General features: G+C 38.0%; 1 protein-coding gene across 1 annotated transcript; it reads right to left on the minus strand.

Moving 5' to 3' along the window:
* Positions 1–95: 95 nt before the first annotated feature.
* On the minus strand, positions 96–14,468 carry RWA2 (O-acetyltransferase family protein). Its single transcript, XM_089167068.1, has 17 exons — positions 14,327–14,468; positions 14,037–14,186; positions 11,750–11,841; positions 8,141–8,284; positions 7,998–8,054; positions 7,836–7,908; positions 5,221–5,379; positions 4,341–4,490; positions 4,010–4,265; positions 3,813–3,934; positions 3,624–3,710; positions 3,456–3,544; positions 3,293–3,355; positions 3,092–3,148; positions 2,143–2,239; positions 1,904–2,062; positions 96–1,479 (listed from the first exon to the last, which is right to left on the minus strand). Exons 2-17 carry the CDS (start codon positions 14,067–14,069, stop codon positions 1,471–1,473), a joined length of 1,647 nt encoding a protein of 548 aa, XP_089023194.1. The 5' UTR covers positions 14,070–14,186; positions 14,327–14,468; the 3' UTR covers positions 96–1,470.
* Between the last annotated feature and the right edge of the window lie 2,277 nt (positions 14,469–16,745).

A 16,745-nucleotide genomic window follows, 5' to 3' on the forward strand; every position in this document is an offset into this window, starting at 1 on the left:
GCTTCATATTCGATTAGGGTTGAAAAAAGAGTAGTTTTTAGTGAAGAGCGCAAGTGGATGATGACTGGATTCAAGATAGTTTTGGGGCGGTTGGGGCTTAGTTGTGTTCTGTTAGCGTGACACTTGGGGGTCTCGGGCTCTGCTCATTTAGTATGACACGTTAACGTAGGTTTTTAGTTTCATAATATGCTGGTATGGATCCAGCTATTTGGATGAATGCATCAACAATTATCGAAATATGGTAATTATTTTGTATTAACCTCATAAGTTCATGACTACAAATTCAGGAAACTGAAAATTTCCATGAATGTGTACGGCATATTAGAATATTGGCTTAACCAGCACATCTCGAATTCTCATCTAGTTTCTCCGTGTAACAAAAACCTACACCACATCAAGTGGGAATCTTTGATGAAATGGTTCAAAGTGGGAATGCTAATTAATCCCAAAGCTTCTGTTGCCAGATACAGGAGTAAGTAACACTATGAAATTGAAAATGCCTCTAATGACTAAAATCTCTTTTTTTGGGTGAATATAGGCATAACTGATGTAATAATATAATATGAATAACACAACGTGGTCATTGAACGTTATGGCAATTGTTTTTGCCCGAGATGGATCAGATATGCACAACAGTTTTCGGCAATGTAGTAGCAAACATGAGGAGAAGTGAACGATATGGGGACAGCAAACACGGGGAGAAAAAACAAGATGGGGATTGTGGCAAGGTGGCCACTTCTTTCTTTCGAGGTGGGGAATGAAAGTGCAGGGTTTCAAGAACTAATACCCTCTGCTCGCAGGGAAAGTTCAATCTAATAAATAATAGAGTGAATCATTTATGTATTAATTACCTAACAGGGTCAAGTAACTTGTTCTAAAAAGAAAAACTTGTATCAAAACATTTATATTTTGCATTAAAAGCCAAATCAAGGGAAAAGATTATCTAAGTGAAGAGAATGGAGGAACACACCAGTGAGTAAATGCAATATGATTTCCATAAATCAGGGAGCCAGGGGGGGAGAGAAAAGGCTACAGAACCTTTCAAAAATCTAACTAGTAAATATGACAAGATAGGTAGATGTCACAGGATGTACTGTTTTTCCCACTCATGACTTAACTCCCCTTAACTTCATATCAAATTAATATTCCTTGAGGTGATAACATATATCATCCAAAGGTTGTTACACTCCTGTGGTCTATCACAAATGTACCAATCTGCTTCAGAGACACTTTAATGGAAAAATAAAATATATATGATCATTGAAGAGATTGTACAATCAAATACCTCGTCTGAGCCTGTACAATTAATATCATGCACCTTTCAACATTTCAGCCCTTCCTCTCAAATATCAGTGATCATTATGCCAATGAATCCATTTCTTGCTAATCAGACTCCGTTGTAGTCATGTCTGATGAATGCTAACTTATGCGTGAAACATGCCGTGAAAAATTGTGGACTCTCTATGTTGATCATACCTGCTAGTATCATTTTATGAGTACACATGCAACATAGGAATCAATGGCTTTCAACAAGAAAACAAATGCTTCTATTATGAAATGCAAACGAACAAAGACGTCCACTAGATAACATGAGGTCAAGATGTCCCATTTGTCACCTACCACATACTTCAGGTAAGGTGTTGGACTTCAACATGGGACATCTTTGGGTGTCGTTCTGTTTTCAAGAATCGGAATTAGGAAAGTCTGAAATTGGCTGTGTATGCAATTCTGGTTCCTTAGGATCAACTGATATTTGCTTCTTAGGGTTTGATATGTGGAGGCCAATCCAGATTCTGATCCTATTTGGTCAAACCATGGGTGTCATTGATGAACCTTAAAGGAACTCAATCAATTGCCACATGCTTATGAGATTAATTTCACTTTATTTAGTAAAAGTGTTTACCAGCATCTGGGGTGCTAGTAGCAAAATAAGCGATAACGAGTACAAGGCACTCATAAGAACTGCTGCTGTGATCATGTTGTACATCAACCGCTTGTCATCTTTACTGGGCACAAAAGCTGCCTTCAATGTGTTTGTCAGTTCAAATAGCCTATACGAGATCTGCAACCAAAATAGTAGAATAAGTTTTCCTGATTTACTATTCCATTACACAATTTCAGCTCTAGTAACTTTTTACATACTGCAATGTATATGGATGTAGTAAGCATGAAGTTCAGCAATGGATAGTTTGGGACAATAGAGAGTAACCAGCGAGGCTGTCCATCTGGCACGGCTGATCTGTTAAAGTTCATAAGAAAGAAATAACAGTTCAATCCATTAGAATTAAAAACTCTGCCTGAAATTCAGGAAATCTTGGAAGAGGTGATTTGACATTCCATGTACTGTTAAAATGAAAATTGAATACAAGTAGACAAACGAACCATTTATGGAAACCCACCATAGAAACATCCTTAGATCAGGGAACCCACCATGGAAATTTCCCCAAATCAGAAAACATACACGATCACTAGATATCATACAACTTGACAATTTTCTCCATTTAATCTTCACCTTTTTATTCTGCATTCACTGAACTAATATGTCTACTCATATGTTCAGCACCTGATTACCCTGACCAGATGCTACCAATCAATGACAACAACTGCTCCAGTAAAAATCCATGCATATAATCTTACAGCATTCTGATGGAACCAAAAAGTAAATAAATGATTTAAGTTAAGATTCTTATCATCCACAGATTTGAAAACCATGGTTCTGGAAAGTGTAACAAACCAATAACCCATGGGATTCAACAAATGCTAATGACTTAAGACACTAGCTGTTTCGGTTTATCATTCGCATTGTATTGTCATATGAAATTTGAATGCATGTTGGACAGATGTGGAGGCGGCAATGTGTATAAATTGAAGGACTTAAATCACTATTTCAAATCAGTCAACCGATCATGCACAACTGACATGTGTCTAGCTAAAAAAGAAAAACTTGTTACCTCTTTTGGAAATAATAAAATTATATGGTTTCATTGAGATGAAAACCCACCCTAATAGTTCAGGAAACATTTGTTTGTGTAGGAGTTTTCATCAACACCCTCAACCACAACAGCTGGTGATAATCATGATATGCACATACCTTAACCAAATATGGATTTGTGAGATGTATGTCTCCAGGGTAATCTTTCCAAGCCATCTAAAGAAACACAGAGCAACAATCTGAGAGGTAGTTTCTAGATGAAATTACAAGAATTCACTATGCTATTCCTCAATGACAAATGGACACAACTTTGACAATCAGAAATTATTTTGTGGTTGGTTAGAGTGAAAGAGATCTTACGCCAAGAGAGTCAGAGAGAAGCTGCGGAGCTGCTGCGTGACATTTCGCAAACATATGTAGACACTGATCATTAAAAAAAGAGACAGTGGAGTAAATTATCGACTAATTGAATTCAAAAATATACTTCAAACATATCCGTATACATAAGGAAATATATGCTTACGTTATGGGAATCCATGAAGTATAAGGATGATACTTATTGTAGGTGATTCGGTCCAGCTTGTATATGTATTCAAACCAGAGATATCCCATCTATACAAAGCGACAAGGGCATGCATCAGAGATAAACTTTTAGGAAGAAAATTAATGCTGAAGAGAAAGATATAGCTACCAGTAAGGAAACCATCACGGCAGCTGCTTTAATTGAGATTCTTCGCTTCGCTTCTGTTTCCTCCAGTTTCTCCATCCACATTTCAACCTATATGAACCAAAATATATAAGACTTCAAAAGATTGAGAAAACATTTTCAATCAAGGACCCAAAATTATTTGGAAACAGCAGTTTGAGTACACAAACTTACAGTGGGGTGATAGTAAGCATATATCATTCCAATGATCCATATGTAGCGATCAAGCCCTGAGCGGAAGTGCCACTCATGTAATAGGGGAAACTTTGGTTTTGAAGGATTTGGGTCGGTGTAACCTAAAAAATTGTATGTGTTCAGCAGCAAAATTCAAAAGAAGACCAAATGACAAAAACCTCCAACATGTTACTCACCAAGAAGAAAAGTAAATGGGCTCCAAACAAAATCAAATATGCCTGGGACTTCCCACATCAGAATAACCACCAAAAAACAGCAAATGATCTTTACAGCCATGACGGACCCAATCTCATTATATTTGTTATAAATACCAAGGGTGCCATAAACCATTAGTGTGAACAGGGTGTGCATGGGGCATATGTAGTATAGCATGTAACTGTTATTCAGCACTATACAGCAAAATGTCACCAAGAAATTAAGCCGCCACATCATCTGTCCAAAAAATTAGCATTAGTGTCTGATAGATGAAGATCTATAAAGAAAAAAGACACTTAAGTGGTAAATTACCTGAGCAAACCTTCCAAGACTGAAATCTTTTCGGATGTAATAATATGAGAAATTTCCAAATCCCGTCATCCACACGTAAGCGGCAATGAACATACGGATTGCATTATAAATTTCAGTTGCAGCAAAGTAATGATACATCAAAAATAATACCTGTGTAAAGATATGAGAGTAAGAATCAAATAAGGTACAACAATACGAACTCAAAACCTCTATAATAATCTCACCAGCTTAAATTTTATTCTAAAAGGAAAAAGGACACTCAAATAGAACTTTATAGAATTAAGAGAGGAGAATATTTATTGTTATTATTATTTTCCAAAAAGAAAAATGAAACAGGACAATCAAATGGAACTCTATAGAATATGAGCTGGAGGTAAATTTTCTTCATTTGACAAATAAAAAAGCTTAAGAAAGTATGAACCTTTCCATGCATATTTGCCCCCCCCCCCCACCCCCGCGTCAAAAAAAGAAAATAAAAATCATGATCTTTATCTGAACTGCTTTTGTAACCCAAGCTGGAACCCAGATGAAGAAGAAGAAGAAGACCATTAGAAGCTCAGCAGAACCATGGAATCATTCTCCAAAAACAAGTACCGAAATTGTCTAGTGCAGCAGATTTTGTGCAAGTGGTGAGGCAAAATATATTCAAAGGTTAAAGGCCCAATAAGCTAGAAAATGCAGATAAAAGTAAGTGTTTATGGAGATCCAACTTTTATAAAACATGTTGCACTCTCAACAATCACGCTATAGATTTGTTTACCAGCCTCACAAGTCAAGTGATACTTCATGTTGACCACAGCATCAATAACAGGAAATTCAAGAAAATCATTTCCAAAAAATAGTGTGGGTTTATCTGTTATCAAGTCATGGAACTACTAACCTGCATCCACCCCTTCCATTCCTCCGTTTGATGCCTATTTAGAAAAAGTATGGATTTGCCCGAGAATGGCGACTTATCATGGTGGATCTTAAAAGAAGTCACTGCCGAAACTATGATGAGAAGGAAGTAGAGGAAAAGGAAAAGATCCCGACTGTAGCTCTACATTCATAATGACCGGGGGGGAAGAAGTTAGGTGCTGAAACAATATGCCAGACAAAAGTAATATTCAATAATATAAACACCTTAATTAATTTTCAATTTTTAAGCCACAAACAATGCTCTGAAAGAAATCACCAATTGCTGCAGACCGAAAAGCAGAAAAAACAACTCAAGGCATAATGAATCCAAATACCAAGAGAAGTCCTCTTAGCAATATGTTAATCAGATGACATAGCTGCATGGAAATAATATTAAGAGTGATTCAGTTGTAAAACATGTAAGCAGTGCGGTCTTGATTTTTCATGATCTCCTTAAGCCGTATTAGCTATTGGAATAACTCATTCAGTGTATGAGCCCTGACTGAGCAACGACAAGAAGTCAAACACTGTCATTCCCTAGAAGCTAACGAGTGACAACAAGTCCACTGTAAAGTAATTACAACGACCTGAAAGCTAGAACCAACTTTGACAGATTCTGTAAACCAAAAGTCAAGAGTAAATACTCACATTTCAAGGTTCCCCCACTGATGGAGGTAGGTAGGAATTAGGATGAACCCCAGGTTCAGAATTATAAACCCCCTTAACAAGATCCTATGTAAAACCACAAAAAAAGAAGTTAAGCCAACTTCCTGATGAAGGTCATAATTTGACCAAGATCTTGGTTGAAGGGGCTTTTGGGAATGCCTTGAATTCCCCCAAAGAAAAAGATGGGACTGATGTGTTGGTCAGATTTCCCTTACAGCCAATGTTGATATTAACAAACAAAAAACACTTGTATAGAAATTGCAGGACAGGATATGGGATAGCAGAAGACAGTGGAGTACTTGAGTATTGATGGAGTAAGTAGATATGGCTAGGCATTCCAGCAACTCTTGACTGTAGTCCCACCAGCCATTAAAGGTATCCCAACACAAAACACTGCATCTCACAGCAAATCTGAATCACAAAAACCAATGAAAATCTCTTACACAAGGTTGGAACTCCTTACAAGCTAATATAGAAGACTCAAAAACAGGTTCAACCAATAAAAACAAAAGATCAAACCCATAAGATAACATAAATGACTAGGAAACTGAAGTAATAAAAGAAACTGACTCCAAAGAGGACTGGACCAGAAGAATGATAATCCATAAGATAGACTTCCAAATCCCACACTGCGTACATGATTTGGAAAGCCATTTTCTTTGAAGCCAACTCAAACATTTGATTCCTAATAGACATTTTAATGACACCCCAAGGAACATGCTTATTATAATTTAGCCGGGTTTGAAATAGTTCTCTTCCTCACTCTTACAGCCAATCACCATTAAGCTATTGCTTACTTCCCAACCCACTCCCTCCACCCCTTCTTCTTTTTCTCTCTCCTGGTTGGGACAGGTAAGCCCAGCACTGGGCGAAGTCAGTGGGGTGACTGCACCCCTCCCTTTTTTTCCACTTTATTGGCTTTGGTAATAGATTTATTGATCCATCAAAAAAAAAAAAAAAAGGCAAACCTGGTGCTGAAGGCTTCAGCACAAGCAGAGACCTCTCTGCCCCCAGCCCGGGGGGATATTTTTCTACGCAGTCTTACCCCACCCAGCAGTTTTTGCTGAGAGACTGTTTCGATGCCTTAACCTCGAGGTTACAACTGTCATCAACCAACCGTTGCGCAAGGCCTGCCCCAATTGACCCATCAAAAAAATAAAAAGTAAAAATTATATAACAAATAAAGAATAAAGGACTCTTACATAACTAATCCTGTATGCCTAGACTATACGCATATTATAGGCCCACCAAAGTGGCCCATTGCAAAGAAAACCCATAGGATACCCAAAGATCCTTTCTAATAAAATAATCCCATTTAGGTGATTTCTCTGCATCACCCTCATCTTCTCACTACCCACTGTAGTTCCAAAATTAACTCTATCTGACTTCCCATTTTAAACAGTGGCCGGCCCTCTTTCTATTTCATTACCAAGGTGCACCATCTTAAACCTGACTTAAGCTACTGAGTGCTTCAATATTCAGTTTTCATGAACCATTCAGCCACTAATTCAGATACGTTCATCAGTTATACCTCTATTATAGAAAAATGTCTACCAATTTATGGAGACTGAACCTTACCTGAACACATCGCCTCAGGGATCCATTGAAGCTGTACCTGTTTTGATACTGGAGAACAACTATATGGGAGTATATTTAAACCATACTCAACATACCATAACTTTGAGGAAATTCAGACATAGTTTCACCCTTTCAGAGATGTAAGTGTCACAAATAGAGTAACTGTAAATTTTCCCACTGTCCCATGAATGATTTAGAGTTTTCCACAATACCCAACCACGTATTTACCTTCAATTATTCAATATAGTCTTTGCACTTACCGTAATGGATAAATTGACTTTGGATACGGCCAGTGAGGTCAAGTGATCATCAAACGACAATAAATTGCAAATGATAAAAGGAACAGAAGAGCACCTTTTTTGATTCTCCAAAGATATTTGTACGATCACAAACATAAAAGTAAGCCATCATGAGACCAAACTCGAATCTGATTGCCAAGAGTATTAATTATCCATAAGGCGGTGCAAAGCAATTAAGTAATTAAAAATGCTAAATCTTTGTAATATATTTACTTACATAGCTCTTAAAGTCAATCGATTTTCAAGCAAGAATGACTCGTCCATCAGCATGAATCTGAACCAAATAAGCATATATTATGCATAATATAAATTATCTACTCTATTATATTTTACAACAGAGGTGCTTTTTTACTGTGAAACCTGACAATGTTGGATGTCACAGATAAACTTGGAACTCTTGGAGAAGCGGATTGGAGACCTCCCCCTTCTAATAACACAGCTCTGTCATCTTCTCTAACCGTGTCTTTACCCAACTCAACCAAGTTAATATCAGAGTTCCTGCCACTAGAGAGAGAATTGGATTATTATTCCTTCAAAAGGAAAGACCAGAGAGAAGTGCATATAACAACAAGGTGTAACCAGCAAAACCAAAGCAACACCCATAAAGGAAAAAGGACATCATTTGGACACCTAATAGTAACAATCAAGTCTTAGTTGTAACTTGTGAGTCCTTTGAATAAAAGAAGCAGTATAGAATTTGCTGGCGCACATCAAATAATATTATCTCCTGACAGGTACAGAGTGCATCCTCTGGGGGTAATTCACTTTAAAGAGCCATACTATCCTGTTTCGGACCTTTGATACTAGAGATTGATTGCTATCTCTACGTTAAATGACTTGGTCTGCCTAATAACAGTCCATGTATAACAGTAAGATATATTTTCCACATGATTTTAGTCACCATACCTATATGAAAGCAACAAGTGCCACTTGTCATGTTAGTCAGAAAACATACCTCGCTGAAGTGAAATAGCTTGCATATGGACAAAACCTCATGATAATTTGCAAATCTTGATATTTTAGAATATATTACATGAAATGCAGATACAGACACCAATAATAGTCATCTATTAAATCTAACCACAGTTCCCCTTTTTCTTTTTAATAACTTCTATTGCCACACAAACACAAATGCGGCTGACACACACAATAGAAGATATGTACTGTCCCAAAAATGACCTATCATTTTCCTTTGACCCCTCATTCATGCATTCAGTCTTTTTTTTTTTTTTTTTTTTTTTTTTTTTGGGGGGGGGGGGGGGTTTACATTTTTCGTACTAAGTATTGGTTAACTAGCAAGGATCAAGATCTCGGCTTCAAGGCTGGTGTCGCCTAGCCAGAAACCGAGATGCGGCTCAGATGGGTTGAAACCATGTCGAAACTAGGGATGTTTGAAAGTAAAACTCAACATGTGATGGCTGGTCAAAACCATCTAAACTTGTTGAAATTGCTTGAAGTTGGGTTGGTTGAAATTGATCATAACTTGGCATTTATTGCTCGAAATACTGAAATTTCTGAAATATTGTTGAAACTTGGGATTTTAGACCTAACCCACCCATGGTTTCATCTTGGTTTAACCAAAATTTTGGCCCACATCAACAGAAATTTGAACGATGTTGACTAGCTTAAGTTCATGCAAAACTTAATGCAAATAAATTTCTGAATTGGCAATCCATATTACAATATTTTAATGAAAAGAAGCAAATGGAGATAAGCCGTTAAGTATAACTTGTGAATTGGCATTCCACATTACAAGGTTTTCATTTTATTTTAGTATAAACTAGCCCTCACCAGGTCTATGCTTCCGCCATCCCTAAGATCACCCTTATCTTAGATTTCATTTCTGACAACTTTTGGATTCTTCTCTCCCCCATCTCCCGCATCACACTTAGGTCTGGTCCACCCTCCACACCCCCACTCACCCCATTAGGCAACGCTTTACTTGGTTTCCCTCCTCATTGGCTCTCTTTCCACCTCATCTGCGTGGAATCTAGTCCAATCTCCCTCCCCATTGTAGATTGGAACCCCCTAGTTCGGTTCAAAGGTCACATCCCCCACCATGCCTTTTCTACTTGGAGAGCCCTTAACCTTTGCTTACCCACCCAGGCTTTCCTTTCCCATTGGCACCTAAATGTTAACCCCAACCATGGTTTAAGAACTCGCTCTCAACACCCATCTTGCCAAGCCAAAACTGAGAGATCTCGCTCGAGATGTGGTATTTTTCCCGAACAAATCGAGTGAACTTGAGTGCCCATCTCGGGGGGTTTTAAGGGTTAGGTTCAACTCAAAGTTGGTATTTAGCCTATTTTAAGCCTTCAACACACTAGTGGCCTCAGATTTATGAGAAAACAACCTTAAACATGAGTTTTAACTCGACCATAAGTTTGAAACCGAAGTGCTGCAGGAATGAATATGCAAAGTTATAAAATATGAAACATAAAACCATTAGTCCATATAAATAAAAGCAAGTGATGAGATACATCAAATAACAAGAGTATTACATCCATATCACATTCTCGACTCTCAAGAATACAATAATACGACCATCATAAGTTCATAATAGAAGTGTCAAGTATGGTAATGGCATAATGCTTAACATTCTGTTGCCGACAACCTTCCCCCAACACACACGGGGCCTGTAGAGGCCTTACATTACTTTGGGCCGTAGGATTTCCTTTATAGTTTGGGCTTGGGCCATGAATAGCTGTTGTGGGAAAAAATGTCACCTTGATTGAGGATCTACTTGAAATGCGCTTGTTAATCTTCCTTTGGGGTTGTAGATGTGCGAAGAGTAGTTGCAACTAAAGATCTGACTGAAATCCACTAAAAATTTCGTGAAAATTTTGAGTTCCAGCAAGAGTTGGCAAGAGAGAGCAGCGAGAGGTCGAGAAATGACCTCTCTTGTTTAAGATAAGGGTTTTAAAAGGGTGTGGTTGGACTAGATCTTCGTCCAACCGAGATATCGTGGCATGAACTCAAGATCTCATGAGATCTCGAGCGAGTTCTGAGAACTCTAAGATCTCTCTTGCAATCTCATCTCGCCTTCTAAGAAAAATGAGATGTCGCTGAGATCTCAAACCATGAGGAAGCCTGGAACAAACCCGAAGATAAAGACCACCTCTTCTTCTCTTGCCCCTTCTCTCGCTCCTTGTGGGCGAAAGCCATAATCACCATTTGGCCCCATTCTACACACTCCATTGGATTGCCAGGGTTCGGTTTGGTTTTCGAGACACTTCGTAGGCACTTCTATTTAGGCAAATTGGTGTTCAATGCATTGGCAGGAGCAGATTCTAAGAAGATGGACCCCCCAACTCTATATCTCTTGACTTAATTACAAGAACCATTTGCTTTTATGTTTCTTTTAGATTGTAGTCTTCTCCCCGTTTTGGATACCCCAAGGAATAGGATTATTGATGTCTCTTGGGGTGTAGGTTCTTCTTTCATGCCGACTAGTAGGTTGTAATCTAACCCCCCCCCTTCATCCTTCCCTCTCCTCCCATCTTGTACATTATCTCCCCCCATTTGGGGCTTTGGTTATGATTATTTCATTCATCCAAAAAACCATAAATGAGCTAGGCATTGGGTGAATGAATTATTGAAGATGCACTCAATATAATAAATAGAAAAGAACATATACATCAAGTATTTAATGAATAGCGCAAAATGGAAAATAATCACCATCCATTCTTTGTTTGTAACATAGTGATTAGGAACAGCATTTTCAAGCTCTACATTTCTTCTGCTAGATCAGCTCTCTTCATTTGTAAAATTTAGAAGACAGTGCGAAAAAACAGAGTTGATCAATATACTGATAGAAATGCAAGTTAGATCAAATAAATTCCTAGAGCTCATGGAATATACATAATGGTGTAGTTCAGCCAAACATTTTCCGGAAACAAATGAAGGACAAATCTCAAAAGTCTGGGATAGGTAATAAATCAAGCTCACTGGGAATTATGTCTGACTCACGCTTTAGAAGAACTTGATTTTTTCTTGTACTCCAGCAGCTCTGAGTAAATCCATGCCACAAATATTGGGACAATACCAAGCAAAAATGAAACCTGTAATGAATACATGACGTAAGTAAGAAGTTCAGGTTTCAGACTGTCATAATAAAAATCAGAAGCATGACCGAAAAAATAAATTAGAAGGTCACGATAACGGCAATATCAAGCCACTCCTTATAGGAATTCCTATAAATTCATAAAACATCAAATCAACATGTGATCATTTTCTTTAGACTTGAGTGGAGCACCATATAGGTCATTGTGACATAATTCCATATAGATGTTTCCTGATGTAGTTAACACCTGCTGTAAATTAAAATAATTCTCAAGCATGGGAAATAGTGGATGCTCTACTGTGACAGGAACGTAAATGAACCGAATGGAATCTGTTGCCTCCAGGTTAAAAGTGAGGAGGTTCATTCCCATAGAAGAAGAGCCAAGTCAATGCTAAACAGTTGAGCTGCATCTTCAAACCCAGCATTTAGAAACAAGTTTAGTTTTTTCAGCCAAATCCATCTGCCAATAATTTTACTGAATTCTTCAACGATTTAAAGGCTATCTACATATGCCTCAAAATCCAACAACCAAGCAGGTCCCTCTGCACATATAAAGAGACTGCAAAGTGCATAGGTAACTTGACCACTACCAAATCCCACTGAAATTGGGCAACTGCAATATTTTGAATCCATCTAAAATAGAGAGCACGCATACATAGTACCTACTGAATTGGAAGTTTCAAACACAAGTGAGAAAATGCTCCTGCTAGAAAATTCAAAAACTACCTGATCTAAATTACATGGAGGCCAGCAGATATTAAGAAAGACCATGTGGCAGTTCTACAACAGCCTGAAGCATAACAGCGGCCACAGGACTATCAGTGATATCAGATGTCAAAATACCTGAAGGTTTAGAATCTCCTTTGTTCTATTTATTTCAAATGAAGTTTTGAAATGCTTCTATGCCGCTTTTAAAAGGTTTTGGTTATTGCGTCTCCCACAAGATTTTAACCCATGACCTTCTTGATTCTGCTTCTAGTAAAGAAATGGAGTGGAAAATCTTTAGTTCCTCATTGCTTATAGAACTACAAGGTATGGTCTCATGAAGGCACGCTCATTTTGCTCGTCTCCAGGAAGGGAATTTGGGATTATTTTTTCGCCACACATGCAAGAACATTAAGACTAGCCAGGGTGTGGCATGGCAAGGCGTGGCCTTTGAGAGTGCGAAGTCACTTAGTTCCGAGATTTTCTTTCACCACCATTGATTGTCCTTTTCCAGTTCTGCTAATTAAATGTTGAATGACAACCAGAGTTGGTTCACATTTGGGGATTGCCAGGAACCTCTCCAACATGCAATATGATCTGGCTAGCTGAACAAGGTTCTACAGATATTGGATAAGAGTCATCAAGTGCATTGATGATGTTGTGATTTTACATTCCACACCGTCTACAATGCATCAGACACCAGCAGAAGTTACTTTATTGTGTATCCTCTCTTAGAGAGACATCTGCTAGGACATTTTTAAAGGCGTTCTAAGCTTTCTCATATACTCTCTGACTCTTACTCTGGTTTTTGTATAGAATTTTCGTTGTGTTGAGAAGACTCCTCATTCTCGTGTCTCTGTTGACGAGCAAACTCAACTGTCTCCCATGGCAACACGGTTAAGTGAGTGCAACGATTACTGGAGGGGACTGAAGGGGCCGTTTCAACCTGGAAGCTGGTTAGCAATACTTGGATAACACCATCAGGGAACGGGTGTGTACAATCTCACAGAGAGACAGATGGCATGGGTCAGCCCACAGCAATTCCTCCAACATCTTAAAGTTTATGTTACAGTATCCATATGTCAAAGATAACTCTTTCTTTCATATCATTGTCATTTTTAAAACATTGTTCAACACATCAAATGAGGAGACAATGAAATTAAGAATGAACGAAATAATGTTACATAATTAGTCAATGAAGTAGATAATCAGATACGTTTCTTTTCTCATTTTTCTTACTTTTTTATACATTAATGCTATGGATAGTATCACCAAGCTAAGAAGTTCCAGTTAACCAACAGGAATGGAGATACGTAACTAAAACTAAAACTTCATATCAATGCAGTATTCTGACACTGAAGTACACGATATAGCATAACCAGTTGAGAGGCAAAAACTACAGCGATCTTCAAACGCTTGTCAAGTTCATAGACCACAACCAAAAGTGAACAATAGAACACTTGAAATCCTTTTTAGCATATCGCATACCTGACCAGGAGTAACAGGTCCTGCGATCTCCATTTCTGCTGAAGAAAACCAATTTGCAGAGATAAATTACGGAGAAACAAGCTTTAATTCGGCGAGCATTATCCACAAATCAACAGAAAACTCCACCTCGAGGCCAGATCTGACCGAAATCTGAACAAGAAATCTCGTGTCGGTGAGGAACTATATAATGAGTTTGTATAAAAAAGCAAACGCAGTAGCTTTACAGTGTGGAGACCAGTAGAAATATAGTTTTGTTCGGGATATTTAAAATGATTTTAACAGAACTGAACCTTTCCAATGGAAGAAATGGAAAAGATGTAGTTGCAGAGAACCTCAGAGAGGCTTAGTTATCTCCAATGAAGGATTAAATCACGTAAAAACAACTCTAATTCGGGGGTTTTCAGCATTTAGGTAAGTTTTCTCAGTCGGTGCGGTTGGTTGGTTGGGGCCACAGTTCTCATTGCGGAAGCGGTACCACAAATTTACGTAAAGTGCCACTCTCTCTGTTGTTCTTTTCCAGGATTTTTTAAATCTCTGAGGGTAGGAACGTAAATATGAGTTCTATTTCACACGGGTTTTTGAATTTCTCGTGTGACGCGTGAGACAACTGTTGGTTGGTGGAAAAGTTGGAGACAAGCTTTTTTTAATTAAGACAGCTAATAATATAGGATTTTTTGTGAAAAAATATGAAAAATAAAAAATAAAATTCACATTTAATATTTTTTCAAAAAATTTGTTTCTTTTTCTCTCACCTCATTACACATGGGGTCTACATGTTTTTTTTTTTTCTTTATTTTTCACTCTACCTTTCCAAACAAACGCAACCATTGAAAATCATTTGGGAAAATCGCTTAATGCCCTAATCTCATTACACATGGGGTCTACATGTTTTTTTTTCTCTTTATTTTTCACTCTATCTTTCCAAACAAACGCAGCCATTGAAAATCATTTGGGAAAATCGCTTAATGCCCTAGCTTGTGATAAACCGCCTTCCTTTCCGACGACGGCGAGCAAAATCCTCGCATTCAAACATGTTAATCAAGACCATCACCACCACTGTCGTCAACTGTTTGCGCTAAATTCCAACAAACCCATTCCTTCATCTCCAACTCTACTCGATTTAAGTATGTTGTAACCAATTTGAAAAAACTAACAAGAAAAAATGCTTCTCCTATGCCTGCAATTATGATTATAATTTTCTTACTTCTTTCTTCTTTTACTTCATGTTCTTTCTAATCTATCTCAAGTTTTGAAACTTGAGATTGACAAACAAGTGCTGTCCAACCTCAAATTTCAAATGGAAATCCAACTAAACTCACTGTGTTTTCAAGTTTTCCAATTGAAGAATTAAATTAGTAAATCAAAATTATTTGATTCAGTAACAGTTCTAACCTATTATGTATCATCAATAGTGTGCTTAATATGTGATATGAAAGAACAATGAACCATGTATGGTACCCTAAACAAAAGAAGATGATCTTCATCCGAACCACACATCTATTCTCTTCCCAAAACCCCCCTAATCCCGGGTGGAAAAGATAAAAGCTGGTTAGAGACAACAGTTCTTTTATTCTCAAATTTACTGACAGGTCTGAACTCTAAATCTTCTTGGTTTGTTCCTTACCTACTTGCTTTGTAGTCCTCATACACTTTAGGATACTGTTCTAGTAGTCCAGATCAGCTACCCATCGGGGTAACACTCCGTGCTCCCCGATAGTTTTACCACCATAAATACAAGGACCCAGGGGTTGGATGATTGGATTTTTTTATTATTATTTTTACTTGTAGGTCCCACCGAATTGGTGGTGGTAAAACCGTCGGGGAATCCCTTGATGGGGTAATAATCCGGATTCCTGTTCGAGAGCCAATCTTGACATCCATTACGGATGAATGAACACAATTAGAGACAAGTATCTTGCAGAACTACGTGAGCAAGCGTGCCAGATTCACCTGAACCAGGTTGTAACCTATCTGCTAATAGAGTTTCCAAATAGACTTCGAAGAACCATTATCTGATGGAATATATGAGAATTCCAAACGCGTTAACCTTTTCCAACCAGGCTTTCCAAAACAAGTAAGAGGGTGGACCCCTTCCCCCCAAACACCGAGAAGAGCGTCGAGCCCAATTGAATTGGGCCAGGAGGCGTGGAGACTTGGGCAGGAATTCTTACAGGCACGGTTGGGCCCAGCCAGTAGCCGTACAAGGCCCAATAGCCTTCAAAGGAAGGCCCATTGTAGCTTTATCTGGGCTAAGTTTAGCCACTTTGCTACTTATGGCAGAGGCCTAAGCCCACACTCCCCCGCTTCTCAACGTGGGCCCCCATCATACAAGATATTTTATATGTGGGGAGTAGATTTGAACAGTGTCACATAATTCATATTTTAGACAGATCAACAGTGTCGCTGATCACCTAGCAGGCCCAAGTCAATGATGGTCTCGACTCTCGACTTTGTGGTTCATTTCCTATTCTTGGTTGGAATCTCTTTGTAGCTCTATGTCCTCAACTTTCTCATATCAATAAATTCATTTCCTACCGGGAAAAAGAAAGAAAAAAGAAAGAGGGTGAAAACACATTCCATTGTCTTAAATTAATTAAATGAAACATTAAAAGAAAGGTTTTGAAAATCTAAGTAAAGTATCAAAAAGTGTTTATTGAACATAGTTATGCCACCTTAAAACGATTTTACATGAATTTTTCATTAATCAAA

This window comes from Hakea prostrata, chromosome 8 (assembly GCF_041222555.1).
Source record: "Hakea prostrata isolate BN-2017 chromosome 8, UWA_Hpros_2, whole genome shotgun sequence".
Taxonomy (NCBI): domain Eukaryota; kingdom Viridiplantae; phylum Streptophyta; class Magnoliopsida; order Proteales; family Proteaceae; genus Hakea; species Hakea prostrata.